This window comes from Lepidochelys olivacea (genome assembly GCF_965140295.1).
Source record: "Lepidochelys olivacea isolate rLepOli2 genome assembly, chromosome: 8".
NCBI classification, from domain to species: Eukaryota; Metazoa; Chordata; order Testudines; family Cheloniidae; genus Lepidochelys; species Lepidochelys olivacea.
In genome coordinates, this window is record NC_140418.1 from 16548008 (window position 1) to 16562589 (window position 14582).

Sequence of the window (14582 nt, forward strand, 5' to 3'; positions counted from 1 at the left end):
AATTATGGCCCCCTTCTCATCCTAACCTTCATTTTTATTGCATTGCATTATGCATTGACAGGTAATATTAGGCTGTGTCTTCACTGCCACTTTGAGCGCTAAAACTTTTGTCATTCAGGGTTGTGAAAAAACACCCCCCGAGCGACAAAAGTTTTAGCGTTGAAAAGCTATTATCATTATTAGACAGCGCTTTATCGCCGGGAGCCGCACTCCCACCGCTTGTTCGGGGTGTGTTTGTTTTTTTTTTTTAATCTCCAGGAGAGCTCTCCCCCAGTGATAGTGTGTCGACACTGCCCCTGTCATGGTGTGGCCGTGCTGTAACATGGGTAGTGTAGATATACCCTTAGAGATGGGATGAGCTGCCACAGACTGCAGTGGTGGTTCCTAATCCAAAAAGAGGGATATCCATTAGTTTGCAAGTAGCAGTACGTATTCTGTTATGCAGAACATGCTTCTACCTGCCGTGTCTGTATTTTTAAAGCATAAGAGATTGAAACCAAGTCCAACGTGGGTGACAAATGTAGTTAGGTTGGTTGATCTCAGCCTGGAAGATCACAAAGCCCGCACGTAACTTTTCATGAATGGCAATCTTTGCTCCCGAGAGTTTCTAAACTGTTAGCACAGGAATAAGGTGAGAATATGAGACGCAGGACTGGAATAGTAGGTCATTTCACAGGTCAGGACTGAAGTGTATAGGCAAATCTGAGAGGAGTCCTATGACTAAAATATCAGGGAAGCTGCAGGACAGGATTGCGATCCATTTTAAAATCTGTACAGAGAGAATTAGCACAGTACTACAATGTGCCAGGCATAGCCTTTGCCACTGCTCTTGGTCTCTCGCTTTCATCAACACCAAAGTTCACACAAGCTTTCCTTCAAAATACATGTTAAGTTTTCCATGCACAGAAATGGTTGGATTGGAGATGATGATCATTAGAATTGTAGTGCTGTTTTCTGTGACATATTTTAACATCAAGTTGCTGTAGTATTTTGTTATATATATATAATACAAGGTTTCGAGAATATAGGGAGGTTTGGCCTGTGTTATTTCTTTTATATATCTTGGTAATTCTGCAGTGGTAGTTGATTCAGTTAAAGAGCGGAAAGGAAGACTAAACCAAAGCCCCCTCTGTATTTTATGTTTTTTCCGATGAGAGGAAACTAGTTAGGAAAGTTGGTATTGCTTAGTGGTGCCCTTTATGATTTAAGAATGGGTTTATGGGAACAGCAGACTCCAAGCTGCATTTCAGTGATTATTTTATTGCTCAAATGTGTATGTATTGCTATTCCTATTCCAGAATGCTCCCTGGACCACTCATGATGTACCAGTTTCAAAGAAGCTTCATCAAAGCAGCAAGTAAGTTTTTGTGCATGTGTGCTTGTCACAGCCTTCTAAAGGGAAACATTCAGTTGCTTGCAAAGGAATTTAACCCCAATGCCGGTACTCTTCCACTGAACTCCTGATGCCAGATAGACTTTGGTTAATGCTGTAAAACAAAATCAGAATTGAGATGCAAGGGGCATGTTGTTGGGTGTACTGTTTAAAAACCAAAAAAATCACACACACAAAAACAGAGTCTAGATGCTATTGGGTGGGAAGTGGGAGAAAAACATATTGGTACCACAGGTGGGTTATTGGAGTTCTAATTAGTTGTATTTTTCAGTCCTAATGTCGTGAAAGCATAGCTATGTATGGGTGGAAGGGACCTCAAGATCATCTAGTCCAGCTCCCTAGGCTGAGGCAGAGCCAAATAAAACTAGACCAGCCCTGACAGGTGTTTGTCTAACCTGTTTTTAAAAACTCCACAACCTCCCTTGGAAGCCTGTTCCAATGCTCAACTATTCTGATAGTTGGGAAAGATGTTCCCAATATCTAACCTAAATCTGCTTTCCTGCAGATTACGCCAATTACTTCGTGTCCTACCTTCAGTAGACACAGAGAACAGTTGATCACCAACCTCTTTATAACAGACCGTAACATATTTAAAAATGGTTATCAGGCTCCCTCTCAGTTTTAACCTTTCCTCACAAGTCTGGTTTTCAAAACCTTCTATCAGGTTTTTTTTGGCTAGCCGCTGTGCTCTTTCCAAGTTGTCTGCATCTTTCCTAGTGTGGCACCCAGAACTGGACACAGTTCTCCAGCTGAGGCCTCACCAGTGCCGAGTAGAGCAGGACAGTTACCTCCCACGTCTTAAATATGAGACATTCCTGTTAATGCACCCCAGAATTATATCTTCTTTTTTAGCAACAGCATCACGTTGTTGATTCATATTCAATCTGTGACCCGCTATAACCCCCAGATCCTTTTCAGCAGACCTAGCCAGCTATATCATTGGTTCTTGTGCATTGGCTTTTGTTCTTGTGCATTGGCTTTTCTTCTCCTTAAGTGCAGTACTTTGCACTGTATTTATTGAAATTCTTTTTGTTGATTTCCAACAAATTCTCCAATTTGTGAAGGTCATTTTGAATTCTAAGCCTGTCCTCCAAAGCGCTAGAAACTTCTCCCAGCTTGGTGTCATCTGCAAATTTTATAAACATGCTCTCCGCTCCAAACTATCCAAGTCATCAATGGAAATATTGAATAGTACCAGACCCAGGATAAAGCCTGGCAGGTCCCCTTACATATACCCTGCCAACTCCCACCCTTTGACAGCAAACCATTGATACTCTTTAAGTATGGTCTTTCAACAAGTTTTGCACCCATCGTATAGTAATTTAATCTAGACTTCATTTCCCAAGTTTGCTTATGAGAATGTCATGTGTCAAAAGCCTTACTAAAATCAAGATCTATCATGTCAACAACCTCCCCCCTATCCAGTATGCCAGTTACTCTGTCAAAGAAGAAAATTAGGTTTATTTTGCATTATTTGTTCTTGACAAATCTATGTTGGCTATTACTTAAACATAAGAATGGCCCTACTGGGTCAGACCAAGGGTTCATCTAGCCCAGTATCCTGTCTTCCGACAGTGGCCACTGCCAGGTGTTCCAGAGGGAATGAACAGAATAGATAATTATCAAGTGATCCATTCCCTGTTGCTCATTCCCAGCTTTTGGCAAACAGAGGCTAGGGACACCATTCCTGACCACAACTAAAGATCTAACTCTATCATGGAGGTCACGGACTCCATGACTTAAACAGACCTCTGTGACTTCTTCAGCTTCAGCGAAAACAAACCTAATCAATGGCAGGGCTGGAGCAGCTGTCAGCCTGAGCCCAGGAGCAGTGGTGAGGCCAGAGAAGTGGCCCCGGGCCACCAGATCAGCCCCCAGGGCCAGAGCAGGGGCCACTGGAGCAGGGGCAGCAGTCAGGACTGAAGCAGCAGTCAGCATCTGCCATTGTAGGAGCAGCGGCTGGAGCTGGAGGTCAGCCGCCGGAGCAAAAGCCTGGGACCGGGTCAGCCCCCGGGGCTGGAGCAGGAGCAGCGGTCAGGGCCAGAGTAGCCCCTGGGACCAGCGGTCATCTCCTGCCACAGGAGCAGCAGCCAAGCTGGGTCAACATCACAGGAGGAGTGGCAAAGCTGGAGCAGAGGCCAGTGGTCAGCCTCCAGAGGGTTCCGACTGTTAGTCTTTCCTCCCCTTTCTGCCCCCCGGGGTATTTTTAGTAAAAGTCATGGGACAGGTTGTGGGATTCTGTGAATTTTTGTTTACTGCCCGCGATCTGTCCATGACTTTTACTAAAATACCCCCATGACAAAATCTTAACCTTATTTATAACACTGATGTCTAGGACCTTATGAACGTAAGTTGTACCACTTTAATTATATTGGTATCATTGGTGTAATTAAAGCGGTACAATTCTCCTACTGCGGATGCAGCTATACCAGTATAAAAATGCTTATGCTAGTACAGCTTATTCCCACACAGCACCTTTGTATCAGTACAACTGTGCTCCCCCTAGGGGTTGTAGCACAATAACTACTTCAGTTAAAAACATCACGCACCCTAATCAAAGTAGCTATCAGTACCAAATGTGCGTGCAGTTCAGACTTACAGGTGACAGTAGTACTTATTAGGCAGTGCTTCTCCATTAGTCTAATTCAATCTGTGCTGTCTTCAGAAGTCCGTCTTTATCATCCTTTCTTGCACTGCTTTTCAACTGTCCTTCTGTTTTACCATTGAGGTTCATAGTTCTGATCAGCTGTTATGTAGCAGTTTGGTTCTAACTGCAGTGAAGATACAGCCCCATGAAATGAATCCCCCACTCATTTCAGCAGCGATAGTGACAAGTGGATGTTAGCCATTGAAGTCTCGTTATAGAACACAGATGCGTTCCAAATTCCTACTACAGTTATAGGAAGGGTTGGTACAACCACCTACTGAGATTGCCTGTCACTTCCCATTTTTAGACTCTGTTTTCAGTTGCCTATAATTTTGTCACACTTAACTGTTTGAGCATAAATTTTCCATGAAGTGTGTACCTCGGGCTGATTTTTTTGGGAAAATTTCAGCTAAATTGGGTGCCTCGTTTCTGAGAATGAGGCAAGGGAAGAATAAGGGGGTTTTTTTGCCCATTTTAAAAAGTTCTTGTTACCTTTTCTTTCCAAAGCTCTAGTGCCACCATACTTTTTAGGAGGACTTGAAATTTGGTAAGGGGTGTCAGTGGGTAGCTTTTGCCGTCCCCATGAAAATCTGCCCAAATTTGGCCAAGTTGTAAGCCTTTCAAAAATTGTAGCACGTACATGCTTGGTGGAGACTTCTTAGATTTTAGCCTCTAAACTCCCCAAAGATTCATCTGTTCTATACATGCTCCACCCCCTCACCTCCTCACAGGAGTGTTGTGAAAATAAATTCACTAATATTTGCAAAGCACTCAGAAATGAAGTGATGAGTCTAGGAAGAGAAAAGTCTAGGAAGAAATAACAGGTTTCAGAGTAGCAGCCATGTTAATCTGTATTCGCAAAAAGAAAAGGAGTACTTGTGGCACCTTAGAGACTAACCAATTTATTTGAGCATGAGCTTTCGTGAGCTACAGCTCACTTCATCGGATACATTCAGTGGAAAATACAGTGGGGAGATTTATATATACAGAGGACATGAAACAATGCGTGTTATCATACACACTATAAGGAGAGTGATCACTTAAGATGAGCTAATACCAGCAGGAGAGCCGGGGGGGAAGAAAACCTTTTGCAGTGATAATCAAGGTGGGCCATTTCCAGCAGTTGACAAGAATGTCTGAGGAACGGGGGGGGGGGGGCAATAAACATGGGGAAATAGTTTTACTTTGTGTAAAGACCCATCCACTCCCAGTCTCTATTCAAGCCTAAGTTAATTGTATCCAGTTTGCAAATTAATTCCAATTCAGCAGTCTCTCGTTGGAGTCTGTTTTTGAAGTTTTTTTGTTGTAATATTGCGACTTTTAGGTCTGTAATCGAGTGACCAGAGAGATTGAAGTGTTCTCCGACTGGCTTATGAATGTTATAATTCTTGACATCTGATTTGTGTCCATTTATTCTTTTACGTAGAGACTGTCCAGTTTGACCAATGTACATGGCTGAGGGGCATTGCTGGCACATGATGGCATATATCACATTGGTAGATGTGCAAGTGAACGAGCCTCTGATAGTGTGGCTGATGTGATTTGGCCCTATGATGGTGTCCTACACAAAGTAAAACTATTTCCCCATCTTTATCCCCCCCCAGTTCCTCAGACGTTCTTGTCAACTGCTGGAAATGGCCCACCTTGATTATCACTACAAAAGGTTCCCCCCCCCCCCCCGGCTCTCCTGCTGGTATTAGCTCATCTTCTGTGATCACTCTCCTTACAGTCTGATTGATAACACCCATTGTTTCATGTCCTCTGTGTATATAAATCTCCCCATTGTATTTTCCACTGAATGCATCCGATGAAGTGAGCTGTAGCTCACGAAAGCTTATGCTCAAATAAATTTGTTAGTCTCTAAGGTGCCACAAGTACTTCTTTTCTTTTTATGAAGAAATAAGCAATTCTGTCTTCAGTACAGAGCGGGAATAGTGCTCAGTAAACAAGGCCTAGGGCCACACATTGAACAGTGAGGAGAAATCAAAATATTGAATAGCTGCTCATTAAGTGAGCACTGTCCATTTTGTGCACTGTATGAGGCAGGGGCTCTGTTGGGTGGGTAATTATGGTAATTGCAGACCTTATTAGATATGAAGGTGTTCAGTGCTGTTCTTAGATATTGAATGGTTAGCGTTTGGGACCAGGAATCAGGACTCCGGTTCCCTTATTTCAACTCTGTCACTGACCTTGGGCAAATCACTCAAATTCTCTATGTTTCAGATTTATTTCTGTTGCCTTCTAAACTCACAGGGCCATTGTGAGGGTCAGTTAATTGTTTGTAAAGAGTTTAGCATCCTTGAATCTCAAAACAAGTAACAGGTACATAGCTGCTGATGTTGCTAGTCTTTCATGTGGTATATTAATGTGCTGAAATGATTCCATTTGAACCTGCCCTTCCTGGAAGGGAAAGGGAGGGTGAAATATCCAAAGAAGGGCTTTTTACAAGATGACTTCCAATGACTTTCTCACCAAAGGCCTCATGCTATAAATGAAATGCAAATATTGAGATATTTCCACTTTTGTGAATGAAATAAGGATGACCAGTTGTCAAAACCTTTCTAGCTATCGGGCTAAAGATAACCTTATGGAGATTGAACATGTATTATACAAGCACATTCAGCTGCTTTCTCTGTTGAAACAAATCAAATGGTAGCCACTTGAATTACAATCAGCCTGGTCTCTGGTTGTAAGTGCCTTTGCTTGGCATTTTGTCAACCTCCATCCTCGGTCCATTAGTTCACCCTTTTGGTTTGTGTGTCCCTTTTTTTTAGAAACTTTTTTTCATCATGGGGGACTACATGGGTAAAAAGAAACCTTAGAATTTTGAGGACCCACAGTGCAGCTGAATAGAGAGATGATGCAAAACTAGGGGTTCATGCTAGAGTTGGTCAGGAATTTTTCAACAACTGTTTTTTTGGGAAAATGTCAATTGTCATAACCAAAACTTCAAAGACAGACACCCCTTCTTCTCCCTCCCCCCACCCCCCTGAGTAGCCAGTAGCCTGGTGATTACAATGTGGAAGATCCAGGTTCAAGTCTTTCCTTTGCCAATTTCAGTCTCTCCTATGGGAGCTGTTCCGCTTAATATAAATAATTAAATATTCCCCGCAAGATAGACTTAAACCTGAGTCGCCTGCATCTCAGTTGAGTGCCAAGTCTGTCTGGTGCAACAAATATTTAATTATTTATCTAAAATGGAAAAGGTCCAACAGGAGGGATTGAGAGACAGAGACTGACTTGGTAGCTCGACTATTGTCCATTCCGATCTCTGAAATCTTGAAAATCTTCACGGGATGGGTGAACCATTTCCCGCCCAGATGTATTCAAGACACCTACATCTCTGATTGAATCTCTGTCCTGATCTGGGTGGTTTATTCTGTTTAAAAAAAAAAAAAAAAAGCAGGTAGCCGATGGAATAATCTCCTTGTTACCCAATGTAGAGCTGGAGAATCAGGAGTCCAGAATCTCCGAGATCCACAGCCTTGTTCATCGGCTCCCAGAAAAAAACAGACAGATGCTGCAGATGCTCACGAACCACTTGGCAAAGTAAGTGTATGGCTTTGAGATACTTCCTTTATTCTCTACAAGTTAATAGTCCTAGGAAAAATTTCTTGCGTCTGTGTGGGGTCTTGAGTCAGATCTGACTGCATCACGGTAACTGAAAACCTGTGTGTGAAAGAAGCATTAATACAAAGAAGGACATGGAGGAGATGCAGTAGGCAAGAAATCCTAGCTTTCTGATGGCTGTATATGACCACTCAGCATTTGTGGTGCTTCAGTCCTACATTAACCACTTCATTGCTGTGTTGTTGTTTTAGATAGAATGCACGTGCTGTGCTGATGGAAATGTGCCATTGCTTCCAATGGCATGTTAATAGGTGACGGTTGTAGAGGGGTTGCGATGGAGAGGCCAGTGTGATGCGGGTTGAAAGCAAATCAAAATTATAAAGAGATCAGAGTCATCACAGTGGTATGGAGGACTACCTCTCCACATCATATATATTGTCCCTATGCAGCCTGATTCATCATACTGCCAGTGCTTCGGTCACCGTGAAACGTTTTGGGGCAGAAGGTTTGGTAAAGTTTTGATTTCAGTGATGGGGTGGCCGGTAATCTTCCCTCATAATTGCCATAGAGCTCATTGGTTATTGTTTAAAGAAGTGAAAACACCACCCGGAGTGACTGAGCAGGTCACATGCCAGCTTCAGGGATAGGAGATCATACCTGGCCATTCCTTCACCATGTATACAGGAAAGGTTAGCAAGAACTTGAGGAAACATTGGAATGAGTTAAGCGTAGGGTGACCAGATAGCAACTGTGGAAAAAACGGGACAGGGGGTGCGGGGTAATAGGTGTCTGTATAAGAAAAAGTCTCCCAAAACAGGACTGTCCCTATAAAAACGGGACATCTGGTCACCCTAGTTAAGCAGGCTGTAAATAAAAATTTGGGAAAGCATAAAGCTATCTATTTAAATAAAAAACACTTGAAATGTGCTTACCAAAAAAAAAAAAAAAGACACCAGATGCTTTCTTACGACCTTTGTGCCGGTTCTGTGGAACCAGAGCAAGGCTGTTTAAAAAACAGAAAAGCTGGTTTAGATCGTAGTTTCAAAACCTCAGATGCTTTCAGGCCCAAGCCAACGGACAGGGAGTTCCAGCTACTTCCACCAGCCAAATATGCACAAGGAGTCTCATGACTGCTTCAGTGCTTTGCATTATTTTTTTAGTGGTTGTTGTTTTATTTAAAGGAGAACTCGTATTTAGTCACTGTGGTATTCAGAGGGGGGAGGGAAGGAGCCAGGAGAGCATAGTGGGCTTTGTGCTGTTTTAGGAGAGCTTTGTTAAGAGGGAGAAGAGATTTAAAAACAAACAAACAAATAATATGTGTGGGGCAGACTTTGTTATTTTTCACAGTAAAACGCCGTTAGCAGTTTTTCCCATTACTTAGCTCCTCCCAGGGAAAGGCAGAAAGTCACTATAACTAAAGGCTGCTTTGCTTCTTTTTTGTTTTTGTTTTTTGGAATTGGAATATTGAGCTAAAAGGGCCTGCAAAGACATTCACTGAATTCTAGAGAGCATTGCCTGCATGTGCTTGCTAATATTAATAAATAGCTGTATTGTTTTGCTTATAAATAAGAAGGTATCCATTGTGGTTGGGGTCACCCTGTCAGTAATTCCTGAGACACAATCAGGTTATAGGTTTCAGAGTAGCAGCCATGTTAGTCTGTATCTGCAAAAAGAAAAGGAGTACTTGTGGCACCTTAGAGACTAACCCATTTATTTGAGCATAAGCTTCCATGAGCTACAGCTCACTTCATTGGATGCATGCAGTGGAAAATACAGTGGGGAGATTTTATATACACAGAGAACATGAAACAATGGGTGTTACCATACACACTGTAACGAGAATGATCAGGTAAGGTGAGCTATTACCAGCAGGAGAGAAAAAAATCCTTTTGTAGTGATAATCAAGGTGGGCCATTTCCAGCAGTTGACAAGAACGTGTCAGGAACAGTTGGGGGAAAGGGGGAGGGGAATAAACATTGGGAAATCATTTTACTTTGTGTAATGACACATCCACTCCCAGTCTTTATTCGAGCATAATGTAATCGTGTCTAGTTTGCAATCAGGTTATAGGCTCTCGTCAAATAGCCAGCACTCATTACAGTCCTTCTGTCATCCTCACATATGAAAGGTTTCAGAGTAGCAGCCGTGTTAGTCTGTATCCGCAAAAAGAAGAGGAGGACTTGTGGCACCTTAGAGACTAACACATTTATTTGAGCATAAGCTTTCATGAGCTACAGCTCACTGAATGCATCCGATGAAGTGAGCTGTAGCTCACGAAAGCTTATGCTCAAATAAATGTGTTAGTCTCTAAGGTGCCACAAGTCCTCCTTTTCTTTTTTTCTCCCATATGAAAGTATTTCTTCTCCCACATTGCTATGTGTAGCCCCTTTGTCTAGTGAAGCTCATGTTGCTGTACTAAAAGACGCTTTCCCTCTGGCCTGGAGGCACCATCTCTAGGGATAGAGGAGGATAGTTCAGTCCCTTCAGCCTGTTCAGTCTGTGACCTCACTGCTGAGGCTGTTGACAAGGGAGATAAGTAGTGCCAGTGGCAACCTTCGGTGGGATAAATGGGTGTGCAATTGATTTTAAGCTTTATCCTTCACTTAGTATCTGCAGAGGATAGTTGGGGCAGATATTGTGTGTGTGGGAGCCGTGGGAAGAGAAGGGGAAGTGTGGATGTTGAGGATGATTTATGGAAAGGGAAAGATGGCAGTGTTTTAGGGCTAGGAGATACAGAGCAGACAGGATTCTTTAAAAAAAAAAAAAAAATCACCTTCCAGTGGGTAGAAGAAATCATCCCCTGGATTGTGAATGCACTTTGCTGATGCATACACTGCGTGATTTGCACACACAGAGGACCAGTGTCTCTCCCAATTTCTCAGCAAAGATTTAATAGTAGAGTGTGGCAATGAGGCTTCACGTTACTGAGACTTGCTACTTTCACAAAACACACTAAATAGTATCTTTTGCTAGAGCATTACAAAGGTCGCTAAATATGTGTAAACTGCATTGGTCAAATAAATGAACAGGGCTCCTCTTGAGCTATATTATATATGATGCATAGTGTTTGTTTTCTAGCTAATAACTCTTAGCAATTAATGTGGACTAGCAGGGTTCTACTATTAATAAAATTGCTAATACAGTTGATACATTTGACATGGCAATTATTAATTAAAAAATTAAAGATCAGTTTCTCATAAGCATCTCTAAACTCTTAGTATGTGTGAAGAAGCTCATTACCTAGGAAATGCTAAAACACTGACCTTAGCTAGAGGAGTGGTTCTCCTAGAGCTGGACTCTTAAATGCGGGAAGCTGGGTGTGGTAAGTGGTACTTGAGAGTAGAATACTGTTTTCAGTCCCCACCTGCTTTGTACATACACACAGGGACAGAAACAGACTCTTCAAACCCTGGGCGAAGGTGGGTTTTGCTTTTGGGCTATATGACCACTTAAAAGAAAGTGGAAAAAGAAAGATGCAGGCGATGGAAGGGTGGGTGTGGGGGAATGCACAGAAGAGAGCAAACCATAGACAGGAGAAAGGGAGAATGAGAAGGCTAGAAACAAAAAATTAGGTAGATTTCAGCTGCTAGGTTAGTACGTTTTACTTTATTCATGTTGTTGCATATATTTTTGTTTGTTTTTCCAGGCAGTTTTATATTCTAATCATTTAAAATGCACATGTGCAGCCTAAATTAGGACTGTTTCAACAGTAACCAAACACTGTTTCCTCTTCCCTCTTGCCTTTCGCCTTTCAGACCCAGTTTTCTTGGAACATACTATCAGGTTAATCTTTGGTCCATTAATAGTTTAAACCTGTATTTTTCCTTCACAGACACACACTCACTGTTTTTGTGATGAATCTAGCTTTGATTTACTGTTTCTATAGGAGGATAGTGATGTTTGTTGTGATTTACTTAGGAGTATCTCTGTAAGAGGCAGGGATAACCCATGCTGACTTGAACTGTCCCAAAGTTTGCAGCTGTTCTGGTCTATGTCAGCAGGAATTTACCACCTAGCATTTCAGCAGAGGCATCTATAGTCGTTACAGTGACACAGATGACCTGTCAAAGTGCCTGGGGTTTCTGTTTCAAAGGTGGTGTGAAAGCTGAGCAAAGAAGCTTAACTGAAGTCCAAAGCGTTTTAATAAGTAAAAGGTTAAAAACCAAAAACGGTCTTGTGAACACCTTGTTACTGTTTGAGTTATAGGATTCTCTATTGTTTAATCCATCTGTTACATCTCAAACACTTTCCTCAGAGGGTTCCAGGGTTTATGGAGGAATTATGCTAGTCGAAGAGCAGGTGCAGAAAATGAAATTTAAAAAGCGTTCAATTAAATAGAGTATTGCATATTTCAGGAGGATTCCGCCATCCCTGCACTCTGTTTAGAGTTTGGTGGATACATTGTGACTAATTTTTCCTAATAAAAATGGTGTAGTACTTTAGTGCTGGCATTTGACATTTGTTTCTTCACGGCAGTTTGGCTGGAAAGTCATTTTTCTTTCAGTTGTATGGAAATGTCTGTTACAAAATAGGTCACTGCAGTGTTAGAATTGTGCCAGGGCTGAGCCCTGTTAGTTCAAGACACAGCCCGGGAATGTCTCGTGAGTGGCGTGAGTGTGTGTTGAGGAGGTTGAGGTGGGGTCAGGATAAAATAAAATTGATCTTTCCCCCCTGTAGCTTTTCCATTTTGGTATCTGACACAAGGTTGTAATTTTGATACTGTTACAGTTGTCCACTTGGAAGGGCCAAAGACTGTTATGCATAGAAAAACAAACAAGCAATTATATTAAAAATTTTTGAAATCTGTGAAAAAAATTTACAACTTTTTTTTTTTTTTTTTTGCAAAACAGCAGAACGAGTTTAAAAACATTTCATATAAAATCAAATGGAGTTAAAGCTCCTTGTAGAAAAAAACTTCTGGGATTTTTCTTCTTTCTGGGGGGGAAGAGAGGCAACAGTTAATCTGCTATCCTCCACTCTGGTAACCGGTCATAAACCAAATGCCATCTAACAACTCGCTTTTTCTCGTATATTTTTAAGCCTTTTTGTCACTTAAATCCCTCTTGGGCCCTAACACCTATCCTTAGGGTTGGTCTACACTGAGATTTTTGGCCTAGTTTGAACACTTGGATATCAGTATAAATGCATAAACACTAGAGGATCACACTGATTTAATCAAACAGTTTTTTCTTCTACCAGTTTAGTTAAACCAGTGCAAAGCAGAGTGTAGTCAAGCCCTTTGTTGCCAGGTGTCCAAGAAACTGTACTGATTACACTACGTCTCAATCTCTGGAACCAGATTTCACTCCTTCCCCCCCTTCTACCCCCCCCCTCACCCTCCTCCGCCCCCGCCCAGTGTTTAAATAAGGAGTAGATGCTTTGGGGATACAGAACGGGAAGATTTTGATCCATTTACATTTCAGGAATTAGAATTTTTAGTCTCATTGATTTATTTTTATGTCTGAGAATTTTTTGTTGTTGTAGCTGTGAGAACCATGCTCATTAATAAATACTTTGTAGTTCTATAGCACCTTTTTCATCCAAGGCTTCTGAGGCGATTTTGATGGTGTTTCCCCTTGAGACTCATATCACCCATTGCTGTTTGTCTTTCTGTCAGCAAACATCTCCTGTCAGTCTGAGGCAACATACTTGCCATTTTCTCTGGGCTGTGCATCTATTTCCTTTACTTGTGAAAGCTCAAAACAACTAAATGTATCGTGTCTAAAGTGTATGTACGTATATTTAGTAGAATTAATTCTCTTTAATCATTCACAGCTGCAACCTGACCAATGGAGACTTGCTCCCTGTGCTTTTGCTACAGTAGTGTATTTTTGGCTTTCATGTTCCAACACGGTAGTGATCACTACCTGTAGTACAGATTGTTCTCAGCCTTGGTTTCCGTTGGTTCTGCAAGGCAGCAACTCTCTGATGTCAGCCAAGAGTGGAGGTTACACAGAGATCTTTTTACATTATGGCTCGCTAACCTGTAAGTGTGGGGCTGTGCTAGAATGAAAGAAGATAGGAGGATGGGATATGAACTAGAAGTAGAATAAAACTAATTCCAAACACTTTTATCAAGGTTTTAAATCATTTTCTTACTAAAGGGTCATTGACAAGAAAGTCCGTCAGGGCCATGTGCTCAAATATAATATAGCATTGCTGTATTGTTTGTTTTGCATAAGTCGTATCTTTGACTGGGTAGCATATATACTTTTTGCACTTAGGGGAAATGAACAATGCTGCAGGCCTGCTTTTGGGCAGACCGAAATATCCTGGTAGAGGCCATGTTCCCCCTTGGTATTGAGTATGGCACTTAAGTCTACACTTTCAGCAAGTGACTAGATCAATAAATCCTCTCACTGAGGCACCCGTTCAGGAAGATGAGCTGTTGCAGGGGTTTTTACTTCGGAGGCTTTTTCCCCTAAAGGTGCAGCAAGCAATCAGGCGGCTTCTTCTTGACCTGGCTGGCTCTGATTTCATCCTCCTGGCTGCTGTTTGTGCTGCTGATTGGTAACTGTTCATTTGTTGAGTTTATGCACTGCTTCCAGAAAGCCATTCTTGTCTAGTTTTAGAGTAACAGCCGTGTTAGTCTGTATTCGCAAAAAGAAAAGGAGTACTTGTGGCACCTTAGAGACTAACCAATTTATTTGAGCATAAACTTTCGTGAGCTACAGCTCACTTCATCGGATGCATCCGATGAAGTGAGCTGTAACTCACGAAAGCTTATGCTCAAATAAATTGATTAGTCTCTAAGGTGCCACAAGTACTCCTTTTATTCTTGTCTAGGACAGTCTGGAAATTTCCACTTGTCTCTGGGGCCTTTCGGTTGCTTCTCTCTCTCATACGTTCTCTCCCCAAATGTCCCCAAAAGTGGACAAAAGAAAATAGCAAACCAAACTCTCTGGACTTTGCATGGAAAAATTAAACAGAGTTCCTCCTTCTTTTGCTGTTGTCTCTTTCCCACTTCAGTGG

The 14582-nt window shown here is 41.9% G+C and overlaps 1 protein-coding gene across 1 annotated transcript in view; it reads left to right on the forward strand.

Moving 5' to 3' along the window:
- ARHGAP26 (Rho GTPase activating protein 26) overlaps positions 1-14582 on the forward strand; it is a 305883-nt gene that overhangs the window by 179359 nt on the left and 111942 nt on the right. Inside the window, exons 16-17 of the mRNA XM_084635724.1 lie at positions 1299-1357; positions 7484-7589. Of these exons, the coding sequence (XP_084491850.1) occupies positions 1299-1357; positions 7484-7589 (165 nt within the window). The remainder of the gene's footprint in view (positions 1-1298; positions 1358-7483; positions 7590-14582) is intronic.